This window comes from Lepidochelys kempii, chromosome 1 (assembly GCF_965140285.1).
Source record: "Lepidochelys kempii isolate rLepKem1 chromosome 1, rLepKem1.hap1, whole genome shotgun sequence".
Classification (NCBI taxonomy): Eukaryota; Metazoa; Chordata; order Testudines; family Cheloniidae; genus Lepidochelys; species Lepidochelys kempii.
This window is the reverse complement of record NC_136380.1, coordinates 131,018,755-131,042,222: the sequence shown is the minus strand read 5'-3', so window position 1 is coordinate 131,042,222 and position 23,468 is coordinate 131,018,755. Positions and strand designations below refer to the sequence as shown.

The 23,468-nt window shown below is 42.4% G+C and overlaps 1 protein-coding gene across 6 annotated transcripts in view; it reads right to left on the bottom strand.

The window, feature by feature from the left end:
- The window catches only part of STS (steroid sulfatase), a 174,959-nt gene that overhangs the window by 37,837 nt on the left and 113,654 nt on the right, over positions 1-23,468 (bottom strand). For 3 of the 6 annotated variants that reach the window (XM_073354328.2, XM_073354307.2, XM_073354317.2), the window contains 2 exons: positions 19,423-19,582; positions 11,867-11,988 (listed from right to left, as the gene is read on the bottom strand). In XM_073354328.2, coding sequence (XP_073210429.2) covers positions 11,867-11,988; positions 19,423-19,582 — 282 coding nt within the window. Of the gene's footprint in view, positions 1-6,785; positions 8,309-8,877; positions 9,140-11,590; positions 11,707-11,866; positions 11,989-19,422; positions 19,583-23,468 lie in introns of those variants that run through there. The other 3 variants (XR_012160073.2, XM_073354359.2, XM_073354348.2) reach the window with 3 other exon arrangements.

The following is a 23,468-nucleotide window of genomic DNA, read 5'->3' as shown; positions in this document are numbered from 1 at the left end:
GCAGTAGCATTCATTCACCATAAAGGAAGAAGCACAATGACCAAATCTTCTTATCAGTATTATTTCTTCCACAAGGGGACATGGGAAAACCTATCTGGAAGATCTCAAAAGATATTCTCCACCCCCCTTCATTTTAAAGAAAATACTTGTTCATTTGTTCTGTGGATGTAGGAGGATACTATGTTTTTAAAATTAAACCAAAAATATTTTAGGAGAGCTGAATTAGAGAGGAAGATGTGTTGCCAACTACTTTAGTTTGAAAACATCTCCTCATACAGAAACTATTGTTTCTACAACTGCTGTTGCCACTCTAGCCTCAGCCACCCTCCCAAACATACATTTATAACAGGAAGAACAATTTCAGATTGATTCTACAGTATTACATAGCCATTTCCCAGTTTTCAATATCTACCAGCACTTACTCACATGCTTAACTGCTCTCAGGACAATTTTGTCCACAAGTTTGGCATTCTTTAATTTTATTTATTTTATTTAAATCTTGAGTCACAAATTGATATGGCTAATATTTAAACTAAACCACAATACTATGAATAATTTTCAACGCTGTTAATTAAAATAAGAGTTAGAATGTACAATTTCATATCAGTCTTGGGAAAATGGGGAAATTGCAGATTGTGCCTCTTTTATGCATATTTTCATCTTCAGAAACAAGTCTGATTTCTCTTCTAGTTTACACAAGAGGTAAAATTCTTCCCTAACCATACATCTCAAAAAAGAATTCGATAAGCTCATGGAGGATAGGTCCATCAATGGCTATTAGCCAGGATGGGCAGAGATGGTGTCTTTAGCCTCTGTTTGCCAGAAGCTGGGAATGAGCGATGGGATGGATCACGTGATGATTACCTGTTCTGTACATTCCCTCTGAAGCACCTGGCATTGGGCACTGTCAGCAAACAGGATACTGGGCTAGATGGACCATAGGTCTGACCCATTATGGCTGTTCTTCTCTCCACTGATTTTAAATTACACCTGGGTAACTGAGAACAGATTTTGACTTAAATTCTTTTTATGGCTTAAAGAAAAATAGTGCAGTAAAATCTAAACAAGTTTTTCTTTCTTTCTTTCTTTCTTTCTTTCTTTCTTTCTTTCTTTCTTTCTTTCTTTCTTTCTTTCTTTCTTTCTTTCTTTCTTTCTTTCTAAATTGATTGTTCTTACACCTGTCAACTGCAAAATCTTCTGTATTTTTAAACCTCAGGCCTCAACCAAAAATAAATAAATAAATACATAAATAAATAAATCCACTGTCATTAGCTGAAATAATCCTGCACCCTGAGTAAAGATATACTAAATGCATAGAGGAAAATAGTGTGTGCTGAGCAAAAAATTGAAATAAACAATGACTAGGAAGACTCCTCTCCTTTAGGAGGGCTAAACATCTCTCATGGAATATCATACAAAGTGGGATACTGTGGACCACAGTTGTTGGCATTGACTACTGTATGAACATTTAAAGATCTGACTCCCAGTGGGTGACATTGATGGAATTCATTTTTATGACTGCAGTATATGCCAAGATGCAGAAATTCACTAGGACTCATTTAATTTTTTCAAATATTGAAATTTTAAAAAAAGGGATGGATGGACATTTTTGATTCTATTCCTCAACCAGTTATATTCACAAGGCAAACCTTTTAGCCAGCAACAGAGTAGAATAGATATTTTCATTTCCAGAACAGCAGTCTGATTACTTCTGGCTCATTTCCACCGCTTGTCCTGTGGCTTTTAAAGTGAACGTGCTACATACTGAATAGCACTGTATAACCATCTCTGGTAGCCTAGGGTTACAAATTTTTAAAGCAGGCAACAGAGTGCACAATGTGGTTGCAACAATTTTAAAAAGTCTGATATTCTCCCATCTTAAAAAAAATATTTCAATATGAATCATTGTCCAAGGTTCTAAGAGTGACTAGTAATTTTGGATGCCTCAATTTTAGTTTTCTTAGCAAGACACACCATAAAGGGGCCTGATTTTCAGAAAGTACTGAACATCCTCCCTTGGAAGATCAAGCCCCTTTAAGGGGTGTTAAACCAGACAGTCAAATCTTTACAATCTTGAATTTTTTCTTTAAAATAGATTCTTTACTCATTTTTATTTTTGTAACTCACAGAAATGTAGGATTGGATGGGATCTCAAGGGGTCACCTAGTTTAGTCTCCTGCACAAAGGTAGGCCTAAGTATTATCTAGACTATCCCTGACAGGTATTTGTCTAAGGGTATGTCTACACTGGCAAGTTTCTGCACCACAAGTTATACCACTTTTATTAAAACACCGGAATTAAACCGCTGTTGTGTGTCCACACTGTGCTCTTTGTGACGCTGAGCGCATCCACATTAGTAGCTCTTGCAACAGCAAAGAGAGCAGTGCATTATCCCACTGGGCAACTGGCCACAGGGTGCTTTGGGAAGGGTTTGCCGATGCCGCATGTGGCAGGCACAGCATCACATGATGCAGGTTTCCCAATCGCATTGTTGATGGGCATCCTACTACATTGCCAGCTGCTTTCCAACTGAAGTGTGTGGGGGGAAGAGTGTGTGACAGGGAGAGTGTGTGTGTATGGATGGGGGGAGAGAGACAGTGTGTTTTGGGGGACAGAGAGTGTGTCGGCATGCTGTCTAGTAAGTTCAGACAGCAGCAAGAAGCAACCTGTCCTGATGCAGGAGGAGTGGGAAATCCCAACATTAGCCCCTGCCTCCCTCCCTGGGCCCTCTGCACAGCAATCTCTCTCTCTCACACCCACCCACACCTGCCTCTGTGTTCAACAGCACGCGCATTCGACATTAATAGTTTGCTTTGTGTCCTGGACCAGATCAGCACAGCACACAAGGGCTGTCAAAATGGTGCTTTGAAAGGGGAGGGGCACATGTTTCCAGGGCAGCCATGTTCAAAACAATGAGCAGAGCGGTCACTTGAGGCATCATTTGACAGCTCCGGAGGCCAGTTACAGTGCAGAATGCAATCAAGGGTCTACACTAGCAATAACGCGCTGGAGCCTCTGCGCAAATAGCCTTACAACTCTCGGAGAGGTGGGTTTTTTGCAGGGCTGCAACTGAGGCACTTCTGCGCGCAAAGTGGCTTGGCAGTGTGTACACGTCTGCAGTTTGAGCACAAAAAGCTGCTTTACTGCGCAGAAGCTTGCCAGTCTAGACAAGCCCGAACTTGTTTTAAAAAACTTCGAATGACAGAGATTCCACAGCCTTCCTAGGTAATTTGTTCCAGTGCTTAACTAACTTATAGTTAGGAAGTATTGCATAATGTCTAACCTAAATCTCCCTTGCTGCAATTTAAGACCATTACTTCTTTTCCTCTCCTCCATGGATAAGGAGATCAATTTATCAACCTCCTCTCTATAAACTTGAAGGCCTGAACTTACGTATTTGAAAATGTATTTAGTCTTTTCCAGGCTAAACAGCCCAGTTTTTTTCAGTCTTTCCTTGTAGGTCATGTTTCTAGACCTTTGTATTGCTCTCCTCTCGACATTCTCCAGTGTTGTGCCCAGAACTGGACGCAGTACTCCACTAGAGGCCTTATCAGTGCTAAGTGGATGGAAAAATTGCGTCTCGTGTCTTGCTTACACTATGGCTAATACATCCCAGAATAATGTTCAGTTTTTTTCCCAAAAATATTACATTATTGACTCACACAATATGAATATAATTCTATGAATTGAAATTCTTTACAAAGCTTGGTCTACCAAAGAACAAAATTAGCTGACTGATTCAGGTTGGATGAGTAGGCAAAGACTGACTAGCAAGTTTGACAAGGATGCTCCTTGACCATTGCTCTGAACCTGTAATATCATCTGACCAACCAGATGGCCTTTGAAGGGACAGTAATAGTGTGGCCTTTGATAGTAATATGGCCCATAATGTATGAAGCAGTATGGGGCACTCCGTGCCAGACAATCTCAGCCTCTCCCATTCAGATTGGGGGTGTCCCAAGTGAACTGATGGGTGAGAATTCTCAAAGGCATTTCTAAATTACATCACTAAGTTAAAAGAACTAGGTTCAGAATCAGTATTTTTCACAAGAAGGATCAATCCATTGTTTTTGATGTGTGGTTTTTCTTGTAACGAGAGCTGCTAATAATTTCATTTATATTTTTAAAGCTGATAACTTGGGTATTATTCTCCCTTTACCCAGTGTCTCAGTACTAGAGGCAATGCAGTCCTGAGATTAGTAGATTCTTCCCCTCTGTCTATGCAGATTAGTATATCTCATTGAATTGTATTCCCCTTTCTATCAGTCATTTATGTTTCATGATGCACTGTTTTGATTTTATTGGCATTTCAATTTAATTTGCCATGGCAAGGCCCTTAAAAATATTCATATTGACACTCACAGTTTTGGTACTGGAAACAAACTACTATGGGGTAGGGGAGAGGGCAAGGAAGCAGTAAAAGTGCTGGTTTAATTTATTGTCTAGTAAAAACTAAGAAGTTGATCTAGTTCATCCTAGATAAGTCAGTAAACATTTCTACTAAACACAAAAATGAAGCTTATGTTTTCCCTCCTTCCTCTTCTTTGTCTAAAAGTAGCAGTTTCCTAAACCTTTTGAAGTGATAAACGCCCATTTTTTCATGGTCTGTGTGTATAAAAACATCCTCACTGCATTTTCCACTTTTATGCATCAGATGAAGTGAGCTGTAGCTCACGGAAGCTTATGCTCAAATAAATTGGTTAGTCTCTAAGGTGCCACAAGTACTCCTTTTCTTTGTACTACTAAAACCCTGGTTTGTAATAGGGAAGCTGAACTGTTGCTAGTGCAATCATCCTGACATTTATCAATAGATTTTTACTTATCGTGCTAAAATACCATTAGGATTGTTATTTCTTTGTAATATATACTGTGCTGTGTTGTATTCCAGAATGTTTACAAGGATTGCAGGAATTTACTGCACAGCGTGAAGTGTAATTCCCACTTATATTAATGGAATGATGGTCACAATGAGAGGAGAATAGGCCTCTGAGTTTGCAACATGCAACAGTACCATGCGACCAAAAATACACTCTTTATTTGATGAATGCTCTCCTTATAATTACGTTGTCATAGTGATGCATTTTTAATAGCACTAATTCTTATGCCAGCAAAGTTCCAGAGCAGCAGCTCTTGACATTTTTTACAGTATTCCTTTATGTAAATTATAACTTTAACAAAGAAAAGCAATCCACGGTACAGAAGTACCAGTCTGTTAGCATCAGCAGAACTATAGCATTTGATCGAGTTAAATTAGGCCAAAGCATATTCTGACATATACAGTGACCAGAACATTATACAAAAACTTAGATGGCTTAGTCTTTAAACGTAGAAACTACATTGTCATTGATTATGATCTTTTAAAGTGTAAATGTTTAATGATTTAGGATCCTGAGCACTTAAGATGACATCTAATTAGGCAAAAAGACAGGTTAAATACCAGGAATTAGAATTTTTCAAATGTGTAGCTTCAGAATATTAATATGTGTGGGCAGAGCCCTCCAGCATCACTGAGCTTCAGGAGCTTCTACAAAAGCCCTTTGTAGTACTGAATGTTCAGAGCCAAGTTTACAATGGGCCAGGCATTCCCGAACCCTCAGCTACCTCAGTTCCTTCTATTAAACCTCAGAGTCCTAGAGAGCAATGGGGATGGTCAGCAGTTAGTGTGAATACGCTGACAGCCAACACTCTCAACGAACCACAGTTACTGCAACTCAGCCTTTCTTCTTAAAGATGATCTCTGCATATTCCCATTTGTCAGAGTCTAGTTACTATTACAAACCTCAAGAAGGTGGGCTGAGGAGTTCTAATTAAACAAAGATTGCTGTACTGCCCTCCTAAAGTGAGCATCAGGCCTAGATGCCATGTTGAGAAAGGTGCTGTGTAAACGTGTGAGCAGAACTGGTAGCAGCCCTGCAGCTTTCTAAGATGGAAACATAATAGAGGCAGGCCATTGATTCTGCCAGAACCCTAGCAAAGAAATGGTCAGATTTTCAGTTACAGCATAACCTGATCCACCTTGACATGCACTGAGTGGAACAGACATTCCCCTTACATTGAATACAGTGAAGGGAAGATCAGCCATCAAAGTATGCAACTCATTCACAGGCTCTCTGACTCTACTCTGTATGATTTGGAAATCAATCCAATTAACCATCTGGGTGTTAAGGATACATATATCCTAAATATCCATTTGGATATCAGTCTGAAAAAGGCTAGTGTACTAAGGACTCAGTCTTTTGTTGCAGTGTATTTAGTCTATTTAAGAAAAAAAATCAAATGATTTATCTTTATTTTCCTGTTGTCCAGACAGGTACTACATGTCTCCCTCCTTCTGGTAAAACCTAGATCTGCAGTAATTCAAGCATCTTCCACACCTGCAGCTCGCTGGTGGAAAGATGGTGGAGATTCATACAGGGCTCTTTTGTATTAGCATTAGTTCCCTCAGCATCTCTGTATGTATGAGATCTATATGTACGAGATCTGAAAAGATCTGGTTGTTATCCTTTTCTTGGAAATTCTTTTCAAATAAAACTTGACCAGCTTCATTCTGGTGTACAAAAAGAAAAGGAGTACTAGTGGCACCTTAGAGACTAACCAATTTATTTGAGCATAAGCTTTCGTGAGCTACAGCTCACTTCATCGAATGCATCCGATGAAGTGAGCTTTAGCTCATGAAAGCTTATGCTCAAATAAATTGGTTAGTCTCTAAGGTGCCACAAGTACTCCTTTTCTTTTTGCGAATACAGATTAACACGGCTGCTACTCTGAATTCTGGTGTACAAGCACTATACAGTAATATGGGACTTGCAACGCTTTAACTAAATTTAAACTAGCTACAGATGTGAGTGCATACACAGGATATTTTGCATTCTAGCATTCTGAAGCTTCAGTGGTCAATCCTTACAAAACTTTCACTCTTGGACACATGATGCTGGAAGCTCTTCCTTTTGGACAAATGCCATCCCTAGCAGGAGCAGCCATTACAGACACTGCAGAGTTTACAAGGCTGAAGCATATTTTCTAAAGAGTACATAAAATACAAAGACAAGAAAGAAATGAATACTTTGATACTTGCATACATTTCATTTTTGTTACGCGGGTTTGGGTTTGTGCCCACATGCAAACCACAATGCAAGAAGGGTAAGCTTAAGTAAGTATGGTAGGATAGCATTTTATAGTTTTCTAGGCCTTTTTTAAGGATACCCATGAACTAATTCTCCCCTTCTTGTTTTACTGGACTGTAAACATTTTAAATGTATTCTTTTCAAGTGTATCCCCAGCTAAAGTTCTTCTCACCAGCTGTTGACTTCCCATTCCCCTGGTGACTTCTATGTAATTTCCATTGTCTCTAGAATCACCTTGTTCCATTTACACTGGAGACACAGGCAAAACAACATTTCTTTGTTTATCGAGTCTGCCCCCACAACATATTTTAGGAACATTTTTCCTAAATGCATAACTCTTTACACACCACCTGTACATACATCACACAATGATATTCATGATCAGCACATCAGTTTTTAAATGATACTTTACTTATAGTACAATAATGGTGTATGCAATCAGCTGATTCAACTGCTTATTTTTGGGGTTCAGATCCCCCCTTTTCCTCTTGGGGTGTCTGGACCCTGATTGTCGCAAATGGTAATAGTAAAATTCAGAATCGCACAGGAAACTACTGGTCAAAATGCCAATAAGAGCAGTTGGGAGCAGTTAAAGGGCAATAATTAATGAATTAGTAATATACTGTATTTTGAACATATCAGGTGCTTCTTACAATATCAGAGAACTGCCACAGAGAGCTACCGAGAAATCAGAAGTGAGGAAAATACTATATTATGCCAGGTGAGTGACCACAGCAATGCTGATTACATCAGCTGTGTACTAGAGCAACAAGCTAGAGGAGTACATGGAGTCTCTTTCTATACAACAGTAACAAGCTGGAGTGAGATAAGCAATGTGAAGGATCTTTCACTGGCTTGAGCATATCTTTATGGATGCTGTTTTATTGTCTCCACAGAAAAGGCATTTATGAAGAGCTGGGATTGGAAAAGAGTGGTAGCAGTGACAACTGAACACTCTCCAGAGAAACTGACACAAAAGGGGAAGAAGAAGAATGTTTACCTACCACATGCTTGTGCTCCGAGAATGATACTCTGCATGATTGTCAGGCTGCTACTAGACTTCCATACGAAAGTGACATCAAGAAAACGTTATGGTCAGATTCTGCCTGGCCCTGTTTTGCTATGCAGCATGGAGGGAGGATGCAAGCATACTTCTTTCCACCCTTGTATGGCACATCTTAGTACTAGGAAAAATTGCAGTCCATGAATTCTGGGGAATAAGAGGGACTGCTCTATTCTAGTCACTATAGAGGGTGGGAAGATTAGGGTCCATTGCTCCAACCCCCTCCACTCACCCCTCTGCCCCAAGAGATAACAAAGCTGACTAGCTGCTCAGGGGAAGGAGAGAGAACTCCACCCCACAAAGATGTTTGGTGTGACCCGGTGGTGCCTAGGGCAGCCCTCATTGGACATGCTAAGGTCAGGGAAGGCTGCAAAAGGGAGAGAAGATACGCACAAGACTGCTGGGTAACACTGAAGTTAAACTTCCCAACCAGTCACAAACTGTGCTTCTGATCCCCACACTGGTCATCAAGAAAAGAAAAGAAAAAGAAAAAAGAAATAACACAGCCCTCTTTATTGCATTCCAGTTCCCAATCAGCTCCCAATCAGCACTTAGGTCCAGTACAGTGAAAAGTTATTTTAAAACTCTGTTCACCATACAAAATGTTTTTCTAACCCCAAAGGGCCAGCCACCTTGCCAGGTCAATATTAGGTTGGATCTTATCCAAAATACCATGCTGCCAGACAATCCTTTAGTGTCTAAAACTAAAGATTTATTATAAAGAAAAAAGAAAGAACAAGAAGAGAGTTGTTAAATGGCAACGCAATCACATTAATACAAAAACTTCATAGTCCATATACCAGGTTCTTGGCAGTATTGGTGAGTTTGCTGGCTTGAAAGTCCCTCTGGCGTACATCCACTTGGATGGGTCATTCAGTCCTTTGTACAGACCTTCAGTTTGTAGCAAAGTTCCTCCAGAGGTAAGAAGCAGAACTGAAGACAAGAAGTAGGACTGAAGACAAAATGGAGAAGATACAGCTGCCTTTTATAGTCTTTTGCCATGCATCATGTATTTTCTTTGTTCCAAATACAAGCTACCCAGCACATGGCCTGGAAGCCTAGAGTTGCCAGGTGTCTGGTTTTCGACTGGAACACCCACTCAAAAAGGGATCCCGGTGGCCCCAGTCAGCACCGCTGACTGCGCCGTTAAAAGTCCGGTTGGTGCGGGGCTGGCAGGCTCCCTACCTGGCTCCGTGTTGCTCCCCAGAAGCAGTGACACATCCCTGTGGCTCCTAGGCACTGCCCCCGCCCTGAGAGCCAGTTCTGCAGCTCCCATTGGCCGCCTAAGAGCCAAGGGACATACCGGCCACTTCTGGGAGCTGCCTGAGGTAAGCACCACCCGCAGCCCGCACCCCCACCCACACCCCAACCCCCTGTCCCAACCCTGAGCCCCCTCTCACACCCAAACTCCCACCCAGAGCCCGCACCCCACACCTGCTCCTGCACCCAACCCCCTGCCTCAGCCCCGAGTCCCCTTCTACACCCAAACTCCCTCCTGGAGCTTGCACCCCCCCACATTCCCCAACCCCCTGCCCCAGCTCGGAGCCCCCTCCCACACTCCAAACCCATTGGCCCTAGCCCAGAGCCCCCTCCTATACCCCAAACCGCACATTCTTGGCCCCATCCCAGAGCCTGCACCCCCAGCCAGAGCCCTCACCCACTCCTGCACCCCAACCCCTGCCCCAGCTTGGAACTCCCTCGCGCATTCCAAACCCCTTGGCACAAGCCCCACCCCAGAGCCCTCATCTCCAGTTGGAGCTCTCACCTCCCCTCCCCAATCCCCTGCCCCATCCCTGAGCCCCCTCCCACACTCTGAACGCCTCATTTCTGGCCCCATCCTGGAGCTCGCTAGAGTCCTCACCCCCTCCTGCACCTCAACTTCCTGCCCCAGCCCCAGCCCGGTGAAAATGAGCGAGTGAGGGTGTGGGAGAGCAAGCGACAGAGGGAAGGGGGATGGAGTGAGTGGGGGCAAGGCTCAGAGAAGGGGTGGGGCAGAGGCAGGGCCTTGGAGAAGTAGTGGGGAAGGGGTGGGGCAAGGGTGTTCGGTTTTGTGCGATTAGAAAGTTGGCAACCCTATGGAAGCCTTAGAGTTAGCAAGGCATGCAGGGGCATGCCTATGAACAGGAGTCATAAGGTGTAGCCCCTGACCCTTTCAATGAGTACACTGTATAGTTTATTTCCCTTGATGGGCCATAAAGCAGGCTGGGCAGTGCTGACACCAGTCTGTCTGAGGGTGTCACCCAGATGCACAGCAGAAGTTTGGAAATACAGATATACCCTATATATCTATAAGTCGTAATACAAAGGTGATACAAACATATAAAAAAGATGATCAGACTTGGCAAATTATAACACTTCTGCAGATACCTCACATGGGATATCTGGCACGATTCATTGCAATTTTATAATATTGGTATCAGCAATATCATAAAGTGTCCCACATATTCCATACAGTGTCACACATGGTAGTGAGCAAACCACCTCTACAGACCTGGGAATTCTGAGAAACACACTGCGTCCCCTGTTCCTTGTGGGGTGGTGCAGTTATACCCTCCCCTGGACGCAGTGCTGTACCTAAATGGTATAATCACATCTTCATGTTGCATGATTGTGCATTACAATACCCTTTAGTTCCATGATCATATACTAGTTCTCAAATACAACACTTCATGCATTTCTTTCCTAAAGCCTTACTTACGTGTGTAGCATCTTGCTATCTGTTTTTAATTGCATCAATCCTGTCATCTTGCAGGATTTGCATCCCCATATGTAATCCAAGGTGATTATGGAAAGTTTTGGGTAAGATGTATAGATGATTATTCATACCAAACCTCCAAATTATTTGAGGTTTACAAATCAGAGTCTTAAATCCACCTCTTCTGACAGGCTAACAAACCTGCTGAAAAGCACTGAAATTGACAGCATGCATGGTGATGCCTACTGCAAAAGGTTTGTGTCATATCAACATTCTGAAGCCTTTTTATAATTTGTCACCATGAGTGTCAACTGACCTGGGACAAGTACTGCATATTGTCACCCAAACGAGTGAGTGACTCCTTCAGCACAGGGATTTTTTATAGGAAGGGCAACATGTTGACATTAGTACGGCAGCTGCCACCATGAAAACTGAGCTGATAAAAAGAAATAGATCAGTGAGCAATGTTTAGTTCCTTGGCCTTCAAAGCACAATTATAGTGTTCATAAAAGCATGAAAAGTCTAATAATTCACTTGGGATTTGTGACTTTGCTGCTTTCAATGGTAAAAATTGTCCAGCTGGCATAATACCCACTAAACTGTCCAGCAAACATTCCTATTAGCTGTACATTTTATTTAAAAAGTAATATCTGGCCCTGACTCAAATGTAACATCATGTAACAGAAACTCTGCTCTAAACAAATACAAATTTAGAAAATACATTCAGTCACTGTAGGTCTCAGCACTGTGTTGATATAAAACTTTGTTGTGCAGCATCAAATTAATGTCAAATAATAAACTGGCTGTGTAGATAGGTGTGTTTTCTGGATAAAAAGGAGAAAGGTATAAAAAAGATAAAGACAAAAACCCAGTACTTTAAGCAATTTATTTGTAACCATAGCCTCAGGCTTTTTTCTGATTCTTTTCAAGTTGCAATAAAAATTGCATGAAATATTTAAAATGTGAATAGGCAAGTTTACTTACTGTTTCCTGGATGCCAGCGCACTGCATTTAAATATGCATTACAGTAATGGAAGAGAAATTCATGCTCGGATCGGAGAGTTTTCCCTTGAAGCAAGGGCATCAGATCATGTCCATCAATAATTCTGAATAAGAAAGCATTTCAAAGTCAGGGAGAAAAACCCAAGCCTTTCCTGGCTGAGAAAAAACTAACTATGCATTTCCATATCTTAATAGACAGTGCTAATGCCATTCCACCATGAAGGCTGGAGTGTTAGTGCTCGCCTTCTTTTCATGATTTGAAGGGACACAACAAATTGGTGAATTTGGAGCAAAACCTGCCGGCATTTTTTCTCCTTGAGTTCTACATTATTCACAGGAACGTTAATTTTGCATTTTGCGGATAGTTGGCTTCCCCCATCCCATTCTCTCTATTTTTGGTCTGGGGACAGTCAAACAGTCTGTGAGTAAATTTCTGGAACTTGGGCCTCTAGATACACAAACACGTATCGCCATTAATGCTGCTTAAAAGAGTAGCTTTGCTGTGGTAGCTGTGGGACAGGTAAGTGAAATCTTCATCGTATACCATTGGCTCTTCCCTAGCTTTCATGGCTAGGGACATTCATTAAAGTAACCTCAGGGACACTACTTGAATGTATTCTATATGGTGAACTAAACATGAATGCAATGATTTCAAAGTTGAAATGAATTATTTTCAGAATATGTGTTAAGGGATGAACTGCATGGTCACCAAATAAAAAAAGTCCTCTAACAGCTGCTGGACATATTTGATCATGCTTTGAAGGAATCTATCCATTTAGATGGAAAAGGAGTTATATAATCAGCAAAACATGACTGTTTCCATTCATTAAGCTATCAAGTAGCTAGAATGAACTTACAGGAAAAAAATAATCACAATCCATGGTTTTGGCATGGTGTGAATTACAAGTTTTACAACAGTTTTTAGAAGAGATTAATTCACACACTTACATAGATCAGCAAGGCTATTATTCTTTCAGCTTTTTGAAAGACATCGTGTAAAAACAGTTTTTTAAAACAGTCGAACTTTTAAGCTTCTATGTAAATTTTAATTATTATGTAATTCCCTGTTATTACAACCAATGCTTGAAAAAACTGCCAGGTAATTACTAGTTGGGAAATTAAAGCTACTGGCTTGAAACTGATTAGAAAAGTTTGGAAATCATAGACCACCACCATGGTGAGCTCAGTACTCACCCCCAGCTAATGAGCAGGGAGAAGATACTGGGACTCCTACCACAATGTTGTCCCTCGCCTCCACTTGCGGTTCCATTTTGATATCACTCCCTTGCTAGGAAGTGTCCGATAAAATTAGAAACTCCTTTCCTACCCCCTAGGATCCTCCAGTCTGATTCATGGAATCAGAATCACACAATAGCTGATTGAGATAGGAGCAGAGGTAGGCTGGAACAGGGGCTGACTATCACAGAGACAGACACAGGCTGCAGGACCTTTTCATACCCCTGCGCGACAGAAGTTTTGCCAACATAAATGCTAGTGTAGACATGGCCTCAGAGGGAACCCAGGGATGACTCATCAAATGTAGGCAGACTCAGAGGTAACTCATTGCACATGGGTGAAAATCTCCTTATTCGATTCCTTTTCTATTTATTGGCTGCTGCAAGGATGAGGATAGGAGAAGAAGGTGCCTCTGCTACCCTCCCCTTCCAGCCTCTTTGATAAGGATGTGTGTTTCTTTTCTACTTAATCCCTTTTCTACTTAATCCCCCAGGACCTGCTGCCTACAGTCAGAAGGGGGTGCTCTCTGCTATCTTTCCCCTCCTAGAACCTCATTTTTTGGGTCTTCCTCTCTGACGAGTAGCCTCCCCCAGATCGAAACCTATTTGTTGGCTTTTTTTGCTGGAGAGAATTCAGAGGGCTGCTGGTGAGTGATCCAGCCCCTGGGGTGCTTCATGCTAGTCACAATAACATGTTCTGAGCTATTGTGGAGCAGGAATTATGGCATATAGTTCTTTCCACTCCTCCTCACCTGAAAGGATTGTGGTGGCAACAAAGCAATTTGATGGCAGAGGTTAAAGCAGAGAAACTGGTGTGGGGGCATCACATGAAAAGAGGAAAAACAAAACAAAACAACATTCCTAGGGGCTTAGTGTCCACTCAGAGAGCATGAGATTAATGTTCATAAAATTTGCACACATCAAGACCACAAAGGATCTGACAGAGTGATTGTTTGTAATGGATGTCCCAGGGCAAGCCTGTAATTTTTCATATCCTATACCTGTCTTGTCTGTTCCTACAAGCACACAATAAATCATCAGCAGCAGAGTGTCTCTTCACTTCAGCTGTGAAGAAATACCAGTCTGGCGTATCAGCTGGTGCTCATTTTTTCCATGCAAAATTAAAAAGTGACCCTGCTTTATTGAACTCAGAGTAGCTTGAATATTCTAACAACATATGATGAACCAATTCTGCAGCTATCTAATTTGAGTTTTAATGGCAGTTAAAAATAGTCACTTCATAAAGTAGTTCTGGATGCCACTTGTGATGTTCCTTCCTATTTTTCCTTTGAAAGTCATAATTAATTTTGAACATCATTTCACTGAGAGTGTCAGATAAACTGTTTAAATTAATACTAATAAACTCCAAACAATCTCAGATGGCTAAAATGTTTTGGGCTGCATGACTGTTCAGGTGCATACAGGGAAATATGCCCCTTCAGAAAGCCAGCTTGGCCTTGAGTTTAGATGCACAGGGGTTGAGGTGCTACAAGTCAACCAGCCGGGGCAGGTAGGGGAGAATAACTGGGGACAGGTGGGGAATAAACAGAGATTTTAATCTGCCCCCTCAACACACCAGGCAACAGAACTCATAACAGAGCTCATTTGGCATGTTGTCAGAGTATTAATTTATTTGTGCTATAGGCCAGCAGCAAATTACTTTCCCTGAGGAGCAAAGGGAGAGCAGGGAATTGTGACTCCCAGAACTACATTTCCTTCTTTGGGATTGTCTTGAGACAATGTGCTTCTCCTTAGAAAAGGCCATGCCCTCGTGACACAATCTAGCCCAGAACTTTAGTACAGCAGACATTCACACTTGATCTTGGAAACCAAATTTTGCAGTTTCCCAAAAACGTTTCCTCATTTTGCTCTGGAATTCTGCAGCAGGATATTTGCATTGATTAGGTTCATGGCAATGAATGATCTTAGAAATGGCTATCAATTTATTATGTGTGATTTCAATAAGCAAAGGTTCATTTTAAGAGTCCGAGAAGAAAATGTGGGGTCAAACCCTGGCCCCTTTGGAATCACAGGCAAAACTCCCATTGATTTCAAAAGGGATAGGATTTCCTGCAGTTTAAAGCAATTTATATATTTGGATCCATATTCTGCCACCCTTATCCATTCTGAATAGTACCTTATTCTTATAAGCGTCCCATTTGGCCTATAATAAATAATCATAAGTTCTGCTTGGTGTATTAACTCTGAATTACTTTGTCTTATTTTGATTTATTTTATTATGTGTATTTATTATCTTGCCTAGGACCTCCAAGGAGGTACAGAAGGAAAGCTGCATTGCGTTTAGTTAAGCAGGTGCACATTTCTCATTTTACCAAAATGAGCACCAGAAGACAGACCGGTATTTCTCCAGAACTTCAAGAAGAGCCTCTTCACTGTAATGATTTACTGAGTGTATTTAGGAAAGGACACAACAGCTTTGGAACTGTATATTAGCACCTATGAACTGATCAAAAGAAAGGCAGGAACACAAACTAATTAAATCTACCTCTTGTAACCAAGAAGGGAAATTAGAACATACTATTTTCAACGTTACAGAGAAGTTGGATGAGCAAAATATTTGGCAGCCTTGAAGTCTAATGTGCCCTAGAAGTGACAGCCAGGGTATATGTTCTTTCACACCTTGACCCAGGACAGCATTAGTGGCCACTGGATCACAAAGAAGTTACAGGATGGTGGGAGATTTTCATGTAAGATATTTAAATTTCTGTTATCATATCTTTCACAATACCTTGTGTCACAGTAATTGGGCGAGATAAGACTTAGGGCCCCTTTTTATCTCTCTCAGGTGAGAGGCTTTGCTTCCTGCACCTCACTCTGGGTGGAACCACATAGTCCAATAACCCTTAGACTAGATCTGTGGCCCACAGCCTCCCTGTCTTCCAACGGTGTTAACCAGACAGGCCCAACTGAGTTTGGCACCCGTAAGCCTTTTCCAGTGGGAGCCTGAGACAGTGGCTGATTAATGACTTGAAAACAGCTTCTTCAAAACAAAGTATTATTTATTCTTTCACCCAAAGGTACATAGCACACTGAGCAAAGGGTAAAAACAGTGAAGGTCGGTCTCTCTATATTTTTCCCCCTTTACCAACCCTTAATCTTTCTTTCTTTCTGTAAATTCTCTTCATCCCACCTAACCCCTATCTCTGGCTGGGAGATGCAGATTGTCCTGATCACAACATGCTTTCTTCATCTCTGTGTGTCTCCTTGCATGCCTGTCAGTTCTCATTGACACTCTCTGGGCAGCCCCCTTTAGCTCACCCAACCCCCCTCCCTTTTCAAGGCCTGGGTTCCTGTAAAGTTTAGCATCTCCCTTTGATCCTCAGCTTATCCTTGGAAAAGTAAACCATTCTTAGCCTGGGTGGAGACAGGGAAGGGGTATTCTCCAATAAACAGCTTTTCCATTGTTTGCTACATGACTCTTGTCTCTCTCATTGTTGTAGCTTTCTTGCTTGGTTCCTTTAACAATCCATTTTGATCTAACTTGATAGCAAGTGACCCAGCATAAACAAACACACAGAGTCATACACCATATTAATAAAAATAATACAGATATTTCCCAGTTCTCCACATCACTCCAGCCTTGTAAGTTAATGACCCTAAGCAGAAGCTACTCAAGACAATCTGCTATCCTAGGCAAAACTTCAGTGTGCCTCCCCCTCATAGACCGAGGGCCAAATTTGAATGAGAGTAGTTGTAACCTGGCTCATTAGGTCACAGCGCCACTCAGATTTGGCCCATTTGCCCTTCCATCATGATAGAGGGGGAGCCAGCCCAAATCTGCTGCCCTACACAGCTGCCCAGATATCTCCAATCTGGGCAGCAGCCTAGTTTGCCTATAGCTAAAGCACCCTCTGACCCTAGAGTATTTTAAGCAAGGCTGTAAAAACCTTTGTACTGTTTTTTGCTATATGTGGTAAACTTTTTCCAAGACTTCAATATCTATAAATAAAGCAATAGTTATCAGACACAGAATGACTCAAGTCCTATATTCAGCAAAGTCCAGGACATCAAAGTTAGCGAAGTAAGTTTTTGTCTCTAAGAGTTAGCAACACAAAATAATATGTGCATTCAGGACTATCTTTACATCTCCAAATGAAGGGGCACTGTATTTACACAAGTGCAGTTCCTGAGGTATAAGGGGAAGTCTGACTGAACCATAACGACAGGCTGAAGTATGGAAGGAGCACATGGATAAAGAGAGGATTGTAACTTCCACTGGTCAAGTAAGAGTAAAAGATACAAGAACCCAATTCTTCTGTCTTTGGAGGAGAAGGAGTTTTGACACTGACTTCAATGGAAGCAGGATTTAGCTCAGATGCAACAGACCTTTATTGCATACACATCTCCTTGTCACACATAGATGAGTATTTGGAACAGTGACCTGAAAAAGAGATTACAAGAGAATGGAAAACCCATCTGGTAACTCCCTCCTGAAACTCAATGGAGCATGTAATTGGTTTAAGGCTTAGCATGTGTGTAAATGTTTGAAGAATCAGAGCTTTTATGTAAAAGTTTATATGATGTATCCTCCTATGTACTGTATGTCCAGTCCCTGTGTAAACCTAGGTGTTAAAGTAATGGAGAGCATGTGGAAGAGCAGTTGTCCTTCTTCTGGTAAAAGCAGGAGGAAAGTTCTCCTCCATTCCCTCTCCTGGACTTGGGGAAGATGAGCTCCTGTTCCTCCTGCATAGTCGCTGGCTAGTAAAATAATGACACATGAGACCAGGGAATCCGAAGCGGGAGCAGCAGCAGGAGCTGATGCCTGGTTGGGGAGTTTGTGGGACTCTAAAAGCCTTCTTGCCATTAGGTGAACAGCACTGGAATCTGATAAGAAAAATAGAATGGTCCTAGCTGTCCACTGCTGCTTCTCCTTATACTTCAGAGGAGGGAACAAGAAGAGCCTCCAACTCTCCATCCTGACCACGAGAAAAGAAGGACCCTGCCACCAACTGATGACATCCCTTTGCAGATTCTGGAAAAAAGCAGAAAGGTTCTGTCTGTTCCATTGTCCCTCTGGGCACTCCCTACTGGGGAGATAAATTGGGAGCTCAAGATTATCCTCCTACAGGGCCTTGAGCTCTGTATGCCCACATGCAAAAACCTACATACCCACTTGTTTGCTGGCTACGGGCCTATCTGGGGACATGGATGCCTTTTAGATACACTTATTCCCTTGTTCCTATTGTTTTCCATATGCCATGTTGCATCATAGAAGATGATGTAATGTCACTTCACTACTTGATGTCAATATAGGGAACAAGGATCAGAGAGACCTGAGTAGTTACAAGAGGAATAGGTGCTTTATTCAGACAATGCTGAAATGAAATAAGAGTCCACGCTACTCCTGGATGTAATGAGACCTGCAACATTAACCCTCTAAATGTTTGCCTGCACACCAGTGATGACATACAGCTACCAAAACAGGTAAGCTCCCCTCACATTTTTATCTACTTTAACCACTGTTTAAACCCCACTAAATTGCTTGCCTCAGTGATTTTTCTTAGAGGAAGATTACTGGTGTAAAAACAGAATAACTCCATAAAAGTCAATGCTTTACAGTGACTTAACTCAGATCAGAATATGCTCCATACAAGTGACCTTCATGTATTTGCAATACTCTGCATGAGGGCTATTTCCTTTTATCTGTTCTAAAATTTCTGCTGATCCACTTAATTTCTTTGAATGCCCCATTGGTCTCACACTATAAAACTGCAGGAAGAGGAACTTTCTTACAGAGCTACTCATTATTTTGTATGATTTTTCAAAATGTTTTGTAAAGGATAAGGGAGGTGACGGTTTAAAGGCAAAGAGTAGGAGGATGATCTAGAATATGGAACCTGATCCTGCACCCATTGAATAACACCTAGTTCTTTTACAGAACTTTCCATCCATAGATCTCAAAGCACTTTACAAAGGAGGTCACACTACCTCCAAGGACAAAGCACCCATTGATATCAGTGGTGCAGGATTAGTCTATAGGGTTGTGGAGAGCCTGGAACTAGGACTCTCCAAAGGATCACCCAAGAGGAGATGGAAATTAATTACATGAACTAGTTCAGAAAAGGCACTCCAAAAGATTTTGTTGTCTTCATGTACAACATGGCTATAAAATGTACCACAAGAGTGCTATGAAAAAGACATTTTACTATTGTAGACAATGATAAAATAATGAAATTTCAAATCCATGCTTCTCTCCCACTAAATACAGACCTAAAAGATAGCAAAGAGAAGAAAATGTCCATGAAAAATACTGTGTAGAATACAAGAAACTGTATACCATACCTGTCTTTGGGTAATGGTATCCCTGCAAGTTTAACCACTGTAGGGAATATATCCATGTTACTTGTGGGCTCATCAATATGGACACCTGCCTGTACCACTCCTGGCCAGTGAAGAAGACCAGGCACACGAATACCTCCTTCCCAGTTTGTAGCCTTTCCACCTGAAAGAGTTAACATGGCTTTTAGCAGAAAGCAATTTCTCCTTCAGAAATGCCATTTAAACACCATCATTTTGTTTCCTCTTTACATGCCACCCTCACAAACTGGTTATTTTATTTGCACTAAATGTACTATTCCTTTACTCAGCTGATTTTTTCCCTTAGGTTCACTGACACTAACATAATAATACTGGCTAAAATAAATCAGACACTGTTTTATATATATATATATATATACACAAATATATATTTATATAGTTATATAGTTAGAATTATAAACTCAGGACAGACAGCTACAAGGAGGGGATAGAAAACAGTCCCAGAAGCCCAGATAGCTCTCCTCCCTATCAACTGAGGAGGGGTGACTACAGGTCAATCAGGTTCACCTGAGAAGACGGTTACCAGAAATCAATTAGGATCAGCTGGGAGGGAATTAATGAGATGTGATTGACACAAATCCATATGGAAAAGGTATCAAATATTGTAATTAATTGCTTACATAGTACCATGGATAGGCACAGTGCTCCAAAGTGTTTTATAAATGAATATATGAACTTGGAAAAAGTTCCTGACCAAAAGAGTTTCAGTCCTGCTCTCATTGAAGACTGTGGCAAAGCTCTCAAATGACATGTGGGTTTTCAGGAGTGATTTGGTGGGTGTTGATTGAGAGCAGACAGATCAACCCATGTCCTCAGAATAGTGTGTTTACTGAAATCCAGTGCAGCTAAGTTTATAAACAAAATTAATATTTTGAATATATTAATTGATGTGAATGGCATAGCCCCTGGTCAGGGCTTAGATACACTCACCACTAGAATTGTCTATTATGATAAACTGATGTTTTCTAAAGTTTGGCCTCCAGATTTCTATTGCCCTCATCTTCCTGAGATGCACCAACATCCACAAGGACAGTAGAATTTCAGACCAAGGTAACCATGGGCTCACTCATGAGAAGGGGTCTCCAGATCTCATAACAGTTTGGGAATCCTACAGGGCCTTTACATAAGCTATTACCAACAGGAGAGTGGGTTGGGGGGGGGGGGGAGAAAACCTGGATTTGTGCTGAAAATGGCCCAACTTGATTATCATACACATTGTAAGGAGAGTGATCACTTTAGATAAGCTATTACCAGCAGGAGAGTGGGGTGGGGGGAGAGAAAACCTTTTGTAGTGGCAAACACCCATTTTTTCATGGTTTGTGTGTATAAAAAGATCTTCTGTACTTTCAACAGTATGCATCCAATGAAGTGAACTGTAGCTCACGAAAGCTTATGCTCAAATAAATTGGTTAGTCTCTAAGGTGCCACAAGTACTCCTTTTCTTTTTGCGAATACAGACTAACACGGCTGTTACTCTGAAACCTGCATAGGCTTAGAGGGCAATTAGTCAGAATATCATGATTATTTTAATGAAAGGGAAGCACCTTCTGTTTTTTCATCTAGATTCACAATCAGTTCCTGGATACCATCTGCTGTTCTGTGAACACTATTGACAGCTTTATGGCCTCGTAGCTTCAACATTCTCCAAGGCAAATTGCCTTGCTGGGGTTTGTGTACTTATTTCTCAGGGGATTATTCCCACAACTTCAGATATCATGATGAGAATCATTGGTCTGAGACTGGTGGCATCCTGTCTTGCTCTAAAAGATAAATATCAATGAAAAATTGTAAAGGATGGAAGGAGGACCTGGAACTCTACTCTCCTTCTTCCACAGGAGACCGATTGACCCATGCAGAAGCAATGTGTAGAATCAGAGTGGCCAGAAGAAGCAATGAGGCAAGTGTGGCAGAAGAAGAAAAGGAATAGACCCACTGAAAAGAAATACTTCTTGGGAAGTTGCAACCTGAAGAGAGCTGGGGAAAAGTAGGAAGTAGAAGATACATTTTCTTTCTCTTTTCTGGTGAAATACTGAGTTGAAAAGCTGCTGAGAAATCTGCCATTCACCCACCCAGGGAAGGGGCACTTTGCCTCTCAGTATATGTAAAGAAGCCCAAGAAGCAAATGGGGCAGAATTGCTGCCTGAGGCTTGTAGAGTTCCACAAGGATCAACTCTTTCCACAGTCCTTTCCAACATCTATACACTACCACTGGTGAACTGATCAAATAACATGTTCGCAAGTGCCTTTAACATGCATATGAACTCTACCACCAAGATGGCCTAGTGCTTGGATGAGATTAGCTCTTGGATGAAGAACAGCTGGATTAAGCTGAACTTGAGCAAACCAGAGATGATATTTGTGGGCAAAGGAAAGTATTTTGATTAGTTTGCAGCCACAGTGCAGTCTCCATTGGTTGACAATACACAGCCACAATTAGACCTGGCCTCGTTATTCATGCCTTTGTCACTTCTTGGCTGGATTACAGCAACACAACATACCTTGGCATGAAACCTTTAGCACATAGTAAACTCTGACTAATTCAGAACTCTGAAGCTCGTCTCCTCAACAACACAGGCTTCCATAAGCCACATCAGACCTGTCCACCATTCTCGATACTGGCTTTCCATAGAATATCCAATCATGTTCAAGGTCTCAGTTCTTATCTTCGATGCACTTCATGGCCAGTGCCAAGGATAACAAGACCATCTAAAGCTCTGGGACAAAAACTCTGGTTGACAACTATGTAGCTCTGGCACAATGGAACTCTCAACGATAACAGTAAAGCTCATCTGTACAGGAGACAGAACTTTCTCTGGGGGCTGGTCCAAGACTTTCCGCCACGCACCCTTCTCCGCCGGAGAACTGGCAAAATTTAGAGGGCGGGGTGATAGAGCGGCTCCGGAAATGGACGAGACTACTCCGATGTCTCTCCCTCCGAGGGAGAGCACTGGTGCTTAACCAACTAGTCCTGTCCACGCTCTGGTACCGGCTCAACACCCTGGCCCCGGCCCCGGGTTTCCTGACCCACCTCCGGAGATTGATTCTAGAGTTCTTTCGGTCAGGAATGCACTGGGCCCCTGTTGGAGTTCTTCATTTACCCCTGAAGGAAGGAGGGCAGGGCCTGAAGTGTCTGTACACTCAGGTCCGCGTTTTCAGCTTCCAGGCCCTGCAGAGGCTCTTTCATAGTGCAAGTAGTTCGGCGTGGAGCATACTGGTGCACGCCTTCCTGCGCCGCTTCCAAGGGCTCCAATACGACCAGCAGCTCTTTTATCTTTGTCCGAGAGGCTTTCCGCGAGACCTCTCCGGGCTGCCGGTCTTCTACCAGGACCTCCTCTGGACCTGGAAACTGTTTCTAACGACCAGGTCCGTGGCGGCCACCGTGGGAGCAGATCTCCTCATGGAGCCCCTGCTACACAATCCCCAACTCCGTGTGCAGGTGGCAGAGTCCCGTTCGGTGCGCCAGAGGTTGGTCCTGGCGGAAGTCACGAGGGTCAGAGACCTCCTGGACTACGACCGGAGAGACTGGCTGGATCCCCTGACGCTCGCTCAGCGCATGGGACTCTCCAGCCCTCGTACCCCCTGGCGCGTACTTCAGGAGGTGAAGGCCGCCTTGACCCCCGCTGCTCGGGCTTACGTCAACCGAGCCTTGCGCGAGGGCGCACCCCGCCCATCCTCTACCCCAGGCCCGCCGGACCTTTCCATTGGGCCCCTACCCTGCCGATCCCAACAAACCCCTCACCCTTTCACTGCAAGCTGGCTGCATGAACTGCAGCCCGTCAGTTTTCAAATTGCACCACGGAATTATTTATACACACTCACGCTTCACACCCTTCACGCCCACACCCTGGTGTCCTGCCCCGATACAAAGTGGTGGGACCTCCTGCCACCCTTGGAGGGTGAGCAACCTCGGTGGGCCAGCCTGTATTCCACCTTGGTCCCGAGGCCCATTGGGGACATCAGTTGGCGGCTCCTTCACGGAGCTGTGAGCACAGGCGTGTTTCTGACACGGT